Here is a 16,095-nt window from a genome sequence, read left to right as displayed (position 1 = left end):
TATATCACAGGATGCAACAAACGGATGAAAACACAAAATGAAAGCACACTGTGCAGAAGGCACACAGTCCACAGTCTTGAGTGACTCACTGAAGTGAGTCTGCAAAGCATGGTGGTAACTTATTTAAACCTTTTCCTTAGAAAAGCTAGATTTTTAGTTGTGACTGTAATGGATTTTTTTAATATGCTTACTCTGTAAAGCTATTAGCATTACAGTAGAAATGCTTATGTTGGTATTCAGTAGCCAAAAAACTTTATAAGATCTGCAGTTCTACAGGATATAGCTTCTTTGGAAGCATATTAGCAGCTGGAATTGAAATGTTAAAGCACTGTATACCAGTTTAAAGGCTGTACAAATGAAGCTGCCCACAGAGAAGACCCATGTGCATGACATACAAACCAGCTCCTATCTCCTATTCTCCTATCACATTCTCTTCGTTTCAGTTAATGTATCAGTTTTAGTGTATGTGCTTCATGTGTATTCTTATATATTTATTAGCTTGACTTAAAGTGCATTTTTCTTGGGAAAGACTAATATGGTAACGTTTACAGCTGCTGAGTTACATTGATAAGGCCTAATTAAACGTCGTGTGTTGAATTTTAATTTGATTAACTTGCAAATTTATCATTTTTTGATCTACTGTTTATAACCTTTCTTAATTTCAGTTTTGGAAAAGGTCAATTATTAATTTTTAAAAGCCAAGAGCATTTTAAGAATATGTAGAGAAAGACTTCAGCTGATTGAAAGTGACATAAACAAGAAAAAATGCTACAACACTTAAATATATGTCACACCCCATTAAATGCATAATGTGGTCTTAAGAACCCTAAAGCCAAATGGTAGCTCAGCTTGGAAATCATTACTGGAAGTGTCCATTTGATCTTCAAAAATAATTATTATAATTTTGTAGGCTTTTCTTTTCTTTTTTAAGGAAGTGGGGGAATTTTCTGCTTTGTTTATAATGTCGAAGCAAATTAGTATCAACTTGTGCAATAGCTTTTTGCATATCTTCCATGATACAATCAGACTACTAAAAGTTATTGAAAGGTACATTCATTACAACTCACTTCAAATGTATTATCTTGCATGTCATAGCTTATTTAAGCAGAAAGCCTCTGTACTTCTGACAGAGAACAAGACTAAGGGAGATGCTAGAAATTCAGTTTTTTTCCATAGATATCCTTCATTTTCAAAAGGTTAAAGATAATTTCTGTTAAATCTTAATCTTCTTGTATGTGTCAGTGAATAATCTGCATATCACATCTTTTTAAAAATTTTACAAGTAAAAGAAAACTTGTAAACATCCTACATACTTTCTTTCTGTCCATCCTAACAGAAGTCAAATGTTTAAGGGATTTTGTTTGGTGTCTTCCACTGCCATAAAAAGCAACTAGAATGCAATTTGAATCAATGTATATGTTTCTCACATCCTTTTTTCATGTCCAGCTTCTCCCATATTTTTTCTTCAGGCTATCATGGCTCAGCTCCCCCAGGAGGAAAAGGCTAAGATTGCTGAGCAGGTAGAGATATTTCACCAAGAAAAGAGCAAACTGGATGCGGAGGTGGCCAAGTGGGACGACAGTGGTAATGACATCATTGTGTTGGCAAAGCAGATGTGCATGATTATGATGGAAATGACAGACTTCACTAGGTAAGGACAAAATGGTCTGTGCTGAGGATTTCTTCAGACATCTTTTCTTTTTGTTGCACTTTATAGCCTCTTGATGTGATGTTTTGAGGGATACACAGCTTGATAACACACTTTGCCCTTAAGGAGATGGAGGTTCTCAGTGCGTGGCTGCTCTAGACATTTCACCATATTTGATAAAATATGAAGTTTTTGTATTGTTTGCAAATCAGTTTTATTTGCAGATCATCTTGAACTTCAGCAGTAAAGACAGTCTGCAACCCTATTACATTCAAGTGACATTTTGTTTAGTACCAATGTAAAAGCATGTGCCTATACGAACTTTCAATATTTCAACATAATTTGTGTTAATCAAAAATAACAGCAAAACTCTTTGTATCATTTTGAAGACTGAACCTCTTTCAAAAAAAATAAGTAAAAAGAAATAATTTAAATATGAAACCTTCTTGATCTAATACTTCATTGGAGTCTGTCAGTAATGATTTTAATTTTTTTTTGCTTTCATTTCATTTTTTCCATTGATGTCTTGTTTTTTTCTAATGGCAAATCATCAAAAGATCATTCACTAATGATATCAGATAAACATAATTATTTTGTTTAAATGTGGTTATATTGTTAATGACACCAGGGAGAACTTTTTATAAGATTCTTTTAATTACAGATCACCATATTGAGTTACAGCTATTTCAGTGTTAACTCTTAATGGGAGTCCAAGATATAAATGATATTTATCAAAATATGATTCGATAAAACTAGGCAAAAATCCTTGTGTTTTTTTGAGGATTGAAGTAAAACATCTATTTATTCAATCTACTGAGATGCTCAAATAGATTTCTTTATCCAGCCTTGTGTCTGAAGCATTCAGCCTATTTCATGGGAAACAGTGTCTGCATTGATAATACAGTGTTTGCACGTACCTGACATACATATGGATGTTAATTAATTTGCACAGATAGGTAATTGGTATAGCAATTAGCAAACATTTTTGTGCATTTTAAATATGTATATAGAAAGTTTATCTGCATTTTAATAGATGACTACTGTATTTCTTTCTGAACAATTGTTCTCTCAGCTTGTACTTTCACAACTATTCTTTTGGCAGCAGACTCACAACTCCTGTATACAAATGACCTGTATACAAAGCCTCCCATGAAAGGTTATATATTTGAGAAGTCCTAGTTACCTTTGTATTATTCTTCTCTTTGGCTCTCTATTCCTTCTCTTCAAAAAACAGAGTGAAAAACCGCCCAAGCAGTGCGGTCATTTCACATAATGAAGAAATAGCATTCTAAAGCAACATCCCAGAATATGAATGCTTTCTGCAACCTCCTGGACAATCTTTGATACATTAAGCATCAAACTGAAAGTTTTGAATTGCATTTTCTACCATCAGAAGAACAGAAATAATATGAGAGAAAAACCACTGTCACAATTGAAGTAAATGAAAAAAAAATCAAAGTGCATCCCAATTTGCATCAGATTTAATAAAAATTGGTTTAATATATTCCATTAAAACAGAAGAAAGCCTTTCACATATTTCGATTGGCTGTAACCACTGCAATGTTAAAGCAGGAAAAAAATTCAAGTGTATGGAATTTGAGATGGTCAGATCTGCTGATGGAATGAATGTAAAAGCACTATGAGGTCACTATGAAGGAGTTCTGCTCTAGTTTAAGTTCAGCAGAAACTTGAAGATGATAATTTTCCATCTGTCTTGTCTGAAGCGGCATTTCTCCACATATGATCAAAAATAAATAAATAAATGAGGAAAAACAGCTTGCTTCTAGTGGAGGCATTATTAGGAACAGTAGCAAATGTTATTATAAACAGGATAAAAGTTTTGGGTCTGAAACAAACTCAGAAAAGTCTGCAATTATTTTTTTTTTCCTGTACAATTCGTAACTGTAGTGATTAAAAATCAGACTTTTGTGCATCATCTTAAAAGTATAAGATCAGTCTTAAAGCAAATTATACATGTCTTAAATGTAACAGAATTATACTTTGAGAATCTTTGTTTTATGGTGTATCTAAAAGAAAAGCTTTCTAAAACATGGCAGCCTTGCTCTAGAATTGATAGGCTAAACATTAACGGTTGGCATGGGAATGGCATCGTTTTTAATAGTTGTGTACTGCAGGAAGAACATTGGTTTAATAAGCACTTAAAAATGCATATACTATTAAGTGTAGCTTGTGCTTAAGGCACCATCAAACTAAATTGCTACAGAGGCATTTCATAAGAGGGAGGAAATATAGCAGACCAACATTTTAATCAGTCTCTACTATACAAGGTAATTACAGGGAGAATTTGTAATAAATTAAGAAGTCATCCCTGTTACTGTTTTAAAATCAAGTACTAAACAAGGTCATTAAAACTGTTTCCTTTCATAATTTATCTATATTGTTCATCATTTCTTTGTATTTCACAGAGGTAAAGGACCACTGAAGAATACATCTGATGTCATTAATGCAGCCAAGAAGATTGCAGAGGCAGGTTCAAGGATGGACAAACTAGCACGGGCAGTAGCTGATCAGGTAATAGCAAAAATAATCAGAGATACAACACAATAACACAATTTCTATCAATGAGTCACATTGTACAGTTGTGCAGAAAAAAGAAAAATCTTCTGTAGCAATCAACTTACAGTTGCTTTTCTTTTTTTTTTTTTCTTGTTTAGGCGTTGTTTTTTTTTTAGGGGAGTGTTGTTTTGTTTTGTTTTGTTTTTCTGCAGTATAGGAAAGTAATAAATGAATTTTGAAATCTCAGAAAGTCCTCAGGTATTCCATAACCTCATATTCTGGACTGGGAAACCCTATTATGATTAGATTAATATCTTTGCTGACATGAAAGCAATTGGATGCTCTGTTACCCTTGATGAACGTGCGTGACTCCTTATATTCTTTCAGCTCCCTCTTCCAGCAGTTTCCCTTGACATTGCATGTCTTCTTTGCATTGCAGTATTGTGCTCTGCATCTTACAGCCTCCTACTCTAGGCTGTAAAATCTGTGTCCACAGTCCCACTACTAACTTCATTTCACAACTGTGAAGATTAACTTCAGCTCTTTTCCTTCAGACTGGATTATATATCCATCTGAAGAACAAGAGAAAACATCAAATAAGAAGTCAAAAGCCAGATTTCAAATCCAAGTTCTTGGTTCAAGATACCTTATTTTAGATTTATGATTTATTTTTTTTTTCCTCACAAATGATTATCTTTTCCCCAACAATCCCCTGAAATAACCTGTAGGAAACACGAGAGGGTGTAGGGGAATTAATAAATAAAACGTTGTAATTTTTTTTTTTTTTTTTTTTACTTTATTTTGCTCAATTTCCTTTGTCTTTTTGTCATTTGTCATTTTTGTCATTTTGCATATTCACCTAATGCTAGTTTAAATGTCCAATTAGCTGGCATACATTGAGCAAACAAGCCTTTGGCAACCAAATCATTGAATTGGAAGGGATCTTAAAGATCATTTTTTTCCAAATCCCCTGTTGTGGTCAGGAGTGCCCTCAACCAGATCAGGCTGCCCATCCAGCCTGGCCTTGAAGGCCTCCAGGGATTGGGCATCCACAGCTTCTCTGGGCAACCTGTTTCAGTGCCTCACCATGCTCTGAGTAAAAAATTTCCTCTTGATAACAAATTTAAGTCCCTTATCTTTTAGTTTAGTGTCCTATCACTATTGTATTCTTTAAAAAGTTGATCTCTCTTCTGTTTATAAGCCCACTTTAAGACAAAAAGACTGCAGTGAGATCTCCCCAAAACCTTCTCTTCTCCAAGTTGAACATGTTCAGCTCCCTCAACCTGTCTTCATAGGTTAGGTGCTCCAGCCTTCTGACCATATTTCTAACCCAATGTGCACCTAGTGGTTGAGAGCAAAGAATATCAATAACAGTATCAGTGATTATATTTCATAATTTCATAAATTCACATGAAAACCTTAAAGTACCACTTAATTACAATGGTAATTATAGTGGATGCCTCACTTCAGATATTTATTGTAGAAATTCTTCTCTAAGTATTTCTTATGCGGATTTTGAAGGAGTTGAATCTTCTGTCACTGTTAGTGAAATGTTGTATAATTCTTTCTTTGAAGAGTTTTTCTATTATATATTTATTGACTTTTTTTTTGTAGTTTTCCCCGTGGTTTCTTTCTTTTCACTGCTACCAGGAGAAACTTAGCTGATAGTGAGAACTACAACTTCCTTGTCTCTAGTCTTTCTCTTCAAAATAAATATTTCTTTTTCTTTCTTCATGGAGGCATGCAATACTTACTACTCATGGAATATCGTCCAAAGTGGCAAGAAACATGAATCTGCCTATTATCCTATAACTTCTGAAAGTTTGGTTTTGAGATTTTCTTCATTATCAACAACCATTTTTTCCTGCACAAAACCCATTCCTATCCTTCATATGCAGCAACTATTTATTTTAGCTTAAGAGTGAGAAATCCATCTGTTAGCTGATGAAGTCTTTAACCTACATTATCCGAAGAGATGGAATACTATCAAGAAACGTGATGTTAAAAAAAAAAAAAAAAAAAAAAATCATGCTGCTCTTGGAGTGCATTGTCCTGAGTTACGTTTTCAGTTTTAGGAGACTAACATGCACACTTAAATTATAAGCAGGGAAATCATTGTGAGACATTGTGAGAAATGTTTGTTTTCATGTTCACACTTTAATGATGTTTTACATAACTTACATAACTTCAAAGACATTTGTGATCTAAACCTTTTATGCACAGTTGCACTTCTACTTACTGTTCCAGTGAGAGAGGCTTTACTTTTTTGTTGTTGTTGTTCCAAAGTCCTTGTATTTAAAGCCTTATCAGCTCTCTACTGGTATTGCTTTTTCAAGTTCACTTTTTTCAGTTCATGGACTTCAGGAGTAGGGTAAATATTTCTGTATTAAATTGCCACCAGTAGGGAGAACAGTTCTCTTAGGGATTCATGCCTGAAAGATGTGGCAACTGCATGAGAAAGAGAGGCATTATAGCTTTGTCGTAAATACAGAAGATTCAACTGAACAGCCACAATGAACCTCCAGCTTTGTTTACTGTTAGTTTCAAAGGGAGAGGAAAAACTAAGTGACTGCTTTCAGGGCTATAGATGACAGTGCATGCATCTATTTCACCACAGATTTGTTCCCTGCTGGCTGCTGGGGACAGAACACTTATCTCTAGTCAAATCCTGTGATGATGTTGACCCATATGTGCTTAATTCTATCAATATTTGTGAATATTTCACCCTACCTATGGGGGGAAGAAAAAAAAAAAAAAAAAAAAAAAAAGGAATATAAACATTTTAAGATGCTGAAAAAATGTATTTGGAAATTTTTGATCCCCAAGATCCCCAAGCAGATCCCCAAAGGTCCTTGTCAGTGTAACATTTTTGGGTAGCCACGATGAGTATTTGTTGGAGACATGCTGGAAACAAAGGACAATTTTAGCTCTCTTTCATCAGAGTGAATTACTGACTTCTGTTCTCGTGAGGCAAGACTACGAATATTAATTGCTAGAGAGTTATTTATTATGGTGGTGTTATTGTGGAGGATGAAGCAGTTTCTACTAAGAGTCCCAAAGATTATAAACAAATTACATTTGGACCTTTTCTAGTTATATTTTTAATGAAACCTTCACTAAGTCAAATTACATTTGACCTAATGTAATTTGTATTAACACATCATTGACACAATGTTCAAAATGGTACAGGACTGTAGATAGCCTTCTCTTGAGTATGAAAAGCTATCCCAAAGACATGCAGAGGGATGAACTTGTGTCATTGTATTCTTAAGAAGGGCTGCAAGACAGATGGCATCTGCTGAGACACTGTGTAATATCTCACATTTTAGTAAATTATTTCCTTCTGGCACAGACTAAGGTATTTAGACATTAACAGTAATTTTGCCAAGTCTGTCAATACCCAAGCCAGGCAACCTCACCTCTTAAGTCCTTAATGTGTCAGAAAGGCTTCCATAAAGTCTGATGCAGAGCTGTGTGCCCTGAAAGTCTGCATAAATGCCAGGAAAGCTGGCAAGACAGTCAGGAATGGATGTCATCAGTTGGAAATAGTCCCTGTGTCATCTTAACCTAGCAGACACCCTGATACTTGGAGTTTATGATGAAACTTTGGTTACACAACAGATTCCTCCATTCTGTACAAGCTGATATCCCAAAGAGACTTCCTTCAAAACATGACAATTTTATTATTTCCATTGTGTTTCATTAGTATCTGACTGAGAGGATTTTTCCTTTTGCAAAAAAACTTACAGCGCATCTTCAAGCTACTACTGATAAGCTTTGACTTACATGAAAGGTAGAGTTTAGTTTTCATGTTTCAGCGAGTATTTCAAGGAAAGACAAAGTGAAATGGAGCCACATAATGTCATACATGTTGCCAATCTCTCCTCTGATTACCTCTCCATAACAGCCATGTGAATTCAGCTACATCTAATCAAGCATTTATTTCATCTGCAGTGCCCTGACTCAGCCTGCAAACAGGATCTGCTAGCCTACCTACAGCGCATTGCCCTCTACTGCCACCAGCTCAACATCTGCAGCAAAGTGAAGGCGGAAGTTCAGAACTTGGGAGGAGAGCTTATTGTATCAGGGGTAAGCTGGTATTTGTATTTAGCCATTTATGTTTCTCACTGCAGTGCTTAAAAAAGGAGCATTTTTTTAATGACAGTAATATATAGCACACAAAAAAAGTGATTCATAAGTAGTTTTTTTAAAAACTTTATCACCATTATTCCAGACCTTACAATAATTTGAGTAGAGCAATTTGATTTTTCCAATTACCCTTTGTTTATAGTAACCTTGTAAAATCTTCATTCTTCCTAAAGAAAAGTAATTTCGTAGCCTAGAAAGTAATTGCCAAGCTGTGAATATTATAATTATTTGGAGCTTTTGTATATTTGCTCATTATAAATCTTCTTTCCTTTGTTAGTACTGGTAATTTCCTTCTTCTCTGCAGAAGCCAGCTCTGTATGAACTGCATATTGTTAAGATGGTGATGACTAATGGGATTTCATTCACTCAGGTTCCAATGCACACTAGGTTCAGCAAAAGCTCTTGGAAGGCCAGCAAAATATTTCAATTTTCGATGCACGTGCTGTTTTTAAATACATTGCCTAGCCTGATGATTATATACTAATTATCATTCGGTTATTTCAGTTATTTTTAACAAACAACACGAACAGTTTACTCATAAGCTTTTTTTTTTAGAAATAAAGACAGGAGTGTACAGCAGAGCTCAATGTAATCAATGAGTTTTCTGCATTTTTTCATTTTCTTCTCCTATTGCTGAATGTGTACCTCTGGGAGATTACTAGAGCCAAGTAGTAGCAATTGTTGCTCTTCATAATTTTTTTTTTTTTTTTTCATTCTTTTAACTGATTAACCTAGTATTAGCCTCAAGAAGCCTTTGTAACTCAACTCATCTAACTCAAATACAGACCATATATATATTAACACATAATACATTTGACTCTACTGAGTGTGGACTTAAAATGACAGTGTTTTTAAATCCTGACATACTCAAAATAAGATTGTTTTCAAATGCTGTTTTGAAAAAGCACCCTCTCATTGTTTAAGCCCAATCAAGTACGAAGATTGTTAGGACAACTTGTGCCCTACATTTCATCCATAAAATTCTCCAGTGAAATCACTGGCCTTCCTCAAACATATCAAAAGTCAGAACAAACATTCTCAATTATATAACTATTTGATTTATTGCAAAGCACTGGAGAAGGTCTTAAACATTTGTTAAGATTTCTTGGATCCACCATTCTGAAAGCCTAGAAGGAGCTGCTTCAGTGTTCCTGTATCTGTCCTGCAATCGGTCTTCACTTCTTGACGTACGTACATATCTAATTGTAATACCTTGATCTTCCCACAGCAATGGAAAATCCTCTTTCATTTTGCTAGTATTAATGGAGTGATCTGTCCTTACATCGCTGACAGCTGTGTTACATAGTAAATGCTTTGATCTTTTCTTACCTACTGCCATCTGGGTCCAGCTTTTCATACCCATTGAATTTTCATATTCATCTATTTATAACAGTTACCCAAATCAGTGCTTCTACCAGCTTGGCTTTTGTGGTGTGTGTGTTTCTTTTTCAAGTCTCTTTATTCAGTGTATGTGGATGCTGAAAAAGCCATCGTGATCTCTAGCATCTATTTGTTATTGGAACATCATCATCCGTTGTGAAATTTAAGTGGCCGAACTGCTTGACTTCATCATTTCCAGTCTGGCATTGTTAGCATCTGCTGCTTACCAGGCTTCATCACCATTGTGTTTCTGTTTGGTTGGGTTTTTATACTCACTAGTAGACAAAGGCAAAACTAGATTCAACCACGAATTATTTGGGACTATTACAAAGACTCAGTAATGCTGACATGTAGAAAAGTTTAAGCTTGCCCAACTTCTTCTCCTGCTGCTCTAAACAGGAGTTGATGTAGAAAGTTGATGCTGTGCATCCCTTTTAGAGACTGTTGTCTTGTTACCTACTGTAACACAGTCAGTACACTGCTTCTCTGAGAGTGTTTTCCAAGCTGTTTATCTTCAAGCTGCTGGGTACTGTATGCTCCTTTGCTATCCAGATAGCTGGTATCCAAGTGCACATCTACATCTGCTTGTCTACTTGCCGCTTCTGCTTCCATCTTCTTCATTTTCTCTTGGATAGCCAATTACAAATAAACAGTATTTTATTTGCATTAAAATGAAATACCATTATTTGGCGGCTTGCATACAGTACAGTGCTGGAAGTAAAATAGAAATCCAGAATTCAAGCTTCTTAAGCTATGACCATTGGAGTTTATGTGAATGTATTATATTTAATTGTTTTGATGTAATTATCATAGATGATTATTCAAGTCTTATAATTGACTACTGTGTTTACAAAGAATGACAGTAAAATTCAGGTTGATCCAGAAGATCAGAATAATTATGAGCAGTATAATCTTTGCTTGAATTTTTGCACTATTAAGCATATTAATATATATAAATGAAAATAACATGTTGATATGCATGAATTAATTCTATGGGCATATTTATGCAAAAAGGAAAGAGACATAAAACCAATTAAAGCTAAACAGATGAAAACCACTTCACACCTATTACAGGTCTAGTCTGTTAGGGAGAACGTGTTGCAACAAATTCAAAAATACCATGTATAATGTATACAATGTGATATATCTCTTTAGGTTAAACTTCTACTTATTTATTTTTTTTTCACACAAGTCAGTAGTTCCGTATGGTTTATCTCTGAAAATAAACATACAGCTGATCCTCTTTGCTTTTTCCTCTGTAGATTGATTTGAGACTAGCATAGCATATGAAGGGGTTCTTTTTGGCATCATTGACTTTGCTGCAAATAGAAAAACTGATCAAAAAGTAAGCAAATGTCAAACTCCTGAAGTGGAAATTACTTCAGTAAAGAACCCAGTGTTGCTTTTTCCTTTTCTGTCTCCCATTCCTTTTCCCCTAGCTCTTTCTTTCCTTTAATCTTTCCCTTCAAATACTTTGCATGCACTTAGCAAACTTATTTTCCCCAGATAACTTAGATCTGGCAATTGAGAGTTAGCATAAATCAGCTTAACCTCATTAATATCGATAGAGGAAGGGCAATTTAGACTATCTGCTGGCTTAACCTCATTAATGTCAATGGAGGAAGACCAATTTATGCTATCTGTTGATTTGGCCCTCTGTGTTGAGTGTTGAAAAATAAAATACTAAATAAGGAAAAACTATGTGATGTCTTTCTTCAGTGAGGAGCCTTGTAAACTGGAAGAGGATTATAGGGAAGAAAGTACAGAAAATGGAGAGGAGGGAATTAGATGAAATGAAGAGTAATTAGATGAAATAAAGAGTAATTAATATTTAAAAAAAATCAAAAGATTTAAAAAAAATCTGTTTAGTATCTTTGTTCATTGTAAATTTCTCTGACCTTGGTCAATAAACAGATACATGTTTCTGTAATTTTAACTTTGAATATTCAATTCCTAATTCTCTTCCAACACTAAACAACCACAGTTAATATAAGCATAGAAGAAAAGTACATCAAGGTCATTTTTTTCTGTCTTTTACCTTTGTTTATTTAATGCAATGTGCATTTGCTTTATAATCAGTTTCACCATTGTTGTAGAATGAATTCTCTGAGGTACTGAGCATATGCTGCTCTCAATGAAGTAAATACTATTTACATAAATTTAGCTTATGCTAATAGACACACTTTTGTAGAAATTACTTTTGTTGAATAGAGTTGGTTTGAACCACTATTTTTGCATGTGGATGAAGATTTTGACTTATTCTAATTCCAGAGCTGCTTTATTTTTTAGTATTCCTGTCTGACACGTGTAAGCTAGACTGTTACAGTAAAACAGATCTATATGTTCATTTCTTACCCCAGGATAAATATCCTCTTATGTCTTTACTGCTGCTCTGGAGCTGATCTCCTCATTTACTTACTATATGTTTTAAGTTATGAGCTTGGATTTTTTATCTCTTGTTTATGTTAGCAGTTTTGCTATGGTGTTTCCTAAAGTAATGTGTTGAAGAGTATCTAAAAGATGGATCTAAAGAATGCCTCTGTTTTCTCTTTTTTTCAGTTTTGTTTTAGAACTCTACAGACATAGTCAGCTATGTTATGAGAAAATGAATCCAAAGAGTCCTAAAATTCTAAGCCAGATAGAAATGCAGTGTCATACAGAGTAACAGCCACGTACCTTTGAACACAGTCCAAAAACACTGAATCAATAGCCAGAGTGCAATTTAAACTTATATTTTAGCCGGGTCCGATTTCCAATTATTTTCAAGATCCCATTAATCTTAGCATAATAGGCTTAGCTGTGATGATAAAAGAAGGAATCTTATAAGGTTTTGAAGATACAAAGCAATTCAGTTAAGGTTATGATTTTATCTGGGAGTTCTGACTTAGTGAACTAAGTGAGGACTTTGGGAGAAGAAGGAAGGTGAAAAGGCTGGACCCACTCATTACCTTCGTCTGAGATGGCACAAGTTGGGGTGTGAGGGTGTGACAGTACAAAAATCCCATAACACCTGATCTGGGATGTTGGACGCATGAGAATATGAACAGATGAGAAATTTCAAAATAATTGTCCCTATGTTTTTCTCTTCAATGGTGATGGAAATAGGTAGTTCTCATCAACAAATGAGCAAGACTTGCTATTTATCACAGAATAACTGTGTGCTTCCATCAATTACATCATGTAAGCTATCAGAAAGCTTGTCCACCAGTTCTGTCTATGGTTCCTATATCTGGGAACGCAAAGTAGCTTAAATGACATCTTTTTCTTTCATTTAAGTCTGAATTTCCCTCAACTACACTGAGCTGTAAAAACAGGTTGATGTGCAGATGGGCAGTGAGCTATCAAATAGCTCCTTACAAACCCTGTAGATAGAAAAGTCAGGTACTTGACTTCATCTGCTATTAAAAGCGAGTAAGCTCATCTCTCATAGAATTTGGAGTAAGAGTCTGTGGATATGTATTTACTGAAGCCACTGAAGTAGTATTTCATTTCTGTGCACAGTAAACTTTTCTGTTTTATTATTCTTGTATTGTTACTTTTATTTTGTCTTTGCTTGCAAGTAGGCAATCATAGAGAATCTTGGCATTTAAAATTTGTAAGAGTGTGTGTGTGTATATATGTATATAAGTTGGAGACTGGTAGTCATTTTATTCTTCCTGAATCGGGTAAGAGTTTGGCTTTCATGTAAAAGAAAGTTTGCTGAGAACAGAGTTGCAAATTGACAAAAGTGTCAGGTTCTTTTTCTTTGAGCCTCTCAGAAGCAGAAAATAGTCACTCTGGTTATTTAGCTAGCAACAAAATAGGTTTTACTGTTGAGTTGTAGCAGAAGAAAGATACATGAGGTAAAATCACAGAAACTGACAAAACCTGGCTTTTAGATGTTTTGGGGCTGGGCTGCTTGCCCTGACAGGCTCTCAATGTTGTCAGTAGAAAATCTGAGATAAGGCATGCCTTTTTTTCCAAAAATGTATTTTGAAAAGCAATACATATATTATCAACATTTTAAACTACACTTTTCCTAGCTGTACTTAAAGATTAATAGATGTCAGCAATAGAAGTTTTATGTTTTATCTGTTAGTGATTAAATTTACTTGAAGCTGAGGGTTAAGAGCAGCTACTTCTGAATAATTGCTGATAACAAGTGCTCAGAGTCACACACCACAGAGAGAAGATGTAGTCCTGTCAAAAACTCACATCACTGTACAACTGGGGCTTGGGTTAGCAATAAATGACAGATAGATACACCTCAATTGGTAAAGGAAAGTCAGAGAGGGACTCAATAGATAATTATTAAGTTGCTTAAGAATATTATTTGATTTTACTTTTTTTTTTTTATGTTAGGCTTTTTCTTCCTTTCTTTTTTTTTCTCTTTTCTTTTTTTTTTTTGCTAGTTTTTTTTTTTTTTTTTTTTTTTTCACTTTTAACCATTCTTTCATCCACAAGAAGTAGGAATAGCACAAAAATGACCTAACAAATAAGAACAGTATTATTTACCTGCAGCAGTAGTTTTCCATTAACTGCCAGAACTGATTAATTTTATTCTCAGTATTTTGCTTGGAGCTTATTTAACATGGAACATAAGAAACTTCTTGTGTGTATACACATAATCACATAAATGCACTCGTGGGATGAAAACAAACTTATATGAGATTAAACCAACAGGAAATGATTTGTTCAGGAGGAACAAATCATGGTGGAAAGTAGTTCTGTTTTCAGACCTGGAATGGAAACAATGGGTAAAGGAAATGACTTCAAAGAGAATAAGGAAATAAGCCCAGGAACCATGAAATAGGTGATACAAAAGGGTCGAAGTAACAACAAGACTAAAAGAAATATAGGAATATGAAATGAAGGAATTTCAGTGGTGGGGAAGGACTGATGTAAAGTCAGGAAACTAAAGCTGTCTGGACTCTGCAGTAATCTTCATGCTCCTATTTCTCCAAGTAGAACATGCAAGGAGAGAAAAAATGTTCGTATGTAATCTTATAAGTTACCACTGTGGAAGGATAGCTTCCAGGACAGAAAGGCTGAGGATAGGGAAAATGGGGGGTGGGGAATAGAATGGAGAAATGGGGGAAATGAGGGATCTTGATTTACACTGTGTGTTACACTGTAGCTCATGTTATCTTCTGTGAAAGAAACGTAAGAGCAAAATACAGGGAGACAATTCAGCTGTACTTTCTGGGATAAATACGTATAATTAACCTCTACACATGATTTTTTTTTTTTGAATTTTTGCAGATTTACTGATATATGAGAAGGTGAAATAAAACTGTATTAAGTGTACCCTGTTTCAAAATGTATTGCTGTATGAAGCACATTACAGGCTTTAATTATCCTTTATTTGAGACAAATTCTTTGGAGCTTTACTACTTGTGACTAATACTGGAGTCTCCAACTCGTGCTGTTTAAGGCTGTGCCCGCCAGTGCACTGTGCAAGAAAGATACTACTGCTGATGTGGTAACATAAAAAATGTATCATCCTGACACCGAGTCAAGTTACTACCCTTAAAGGACAAAGGCATCACTGTGTTATGCTGATTAATCAAAATGAGTGTTGATAAAATTCCTCATGGTTATATATTCATTATATATGATGTATTTTATAGATACACTACTTTAAGGCTTTCTAATAGTTCAAACAATGAAGATTTCCTAATTATCCTCTGCAGCTCAAAGATGAAGAGAATAAAAAAAGACATAAATAGATTTATATAGTTGCTTTAAATCCAGCTGACAATACCTCTTCCAAATATATAACAATAACAAAGATTACCTTTCAATTCTCAATAAAGACTGCTCAGACCACCAACTCAGAGAATTTGTTTAAATGCTATCTTTGGAGGTTTCCAAGCCTCAGGCAGACTCTGCAGCAGCTGAGCAGATCTAATGTTGGCAATCAATTAATTTCAAGTGGGAAGTTGTGCAAGAGATCTCCAGAGGTCTCCCTTAAGTGAAATTTGAGTGGTGCTGTGATTCAGCTAAGTGAAAGATCCCGTAGGATCTTACTTAGATCTTTGAGTTCATGTGGTTTCACCTTGATAATTGTTGCTGGATTATGGACTTGTAGAAAGCCTGAGCTTTGGGCATCTAGGGAATCATAGATAACATCCACATGCAAAGTGGCACAGAAGACTTTGGTAAAACTATTTTTCTTTTTTTATTAGTAGTATTATTGCTGTTTCTTCAAAGCATCTGAGTAAAGTTGGCTTGGTGGTGGGCAGAGTGTATGCAGAGGAAAAGTATAATGTAGGGAAAAGTAGATGAATGAAGCTTAAGACAAGTATGTAAAAATGAGCCATTTACTGAAATTCCACATTAGATGATTTTTTTTTGCAGATAAAAGTATTTCTAATATCGGAATGTTAAACCACTTAATTTGATGAGAGCAAATCAAAGTA

The 16,095-nt window shown here is 34.7% G+C and overlaps 1 protein-coding gene across 2 annotated transcripts in view; it reads left to right on the top strand.

Moving 5' to 3' along the window:
• The window catches only part of CTNNA2 (catenin alpha 2), a 452,478-nt gene that overhangs the window by 418,901 nt on the left and 17,482 nt on the right, over positions 1–16,095 (top strand). For both annotated transcript variants that reach the window (XM_085223727.1, XM_085223728.1), the window contains exons 15-17: positions 1,470–1,651; positions 4,075–4,180; positions 8,120–8,254. In XM_085223727.1, the coding sequence (XP_085079853.1) occupies positions 1,470–1,651; positions 4,075–4,180; positions 8,120–8,254 (423 nt within the window). The remainder of the gene's footprint in view (positions 1–1,469; positions 1,652–4,074; positions 4,181–8,119; positions 8,255–16,095) is intronic.

This window comes from Meleagris gallopavo, chromosome 4, assembly GCF_905368555.1.
Source record: "Meleagris gallopavo chromosome 4, MGAL_WU_HG_1.1, whole genome shotgun sequence".
NCBI classification, from domain to species: Eukaryota; Metazoa; Chordata; class Aves; order Galliformes; family Phasianidae; genus Meleagris; species Meleagris gallopavo.
This window is presented reverse-complemented; position numbering and strand designations above follow the sequence as displayed.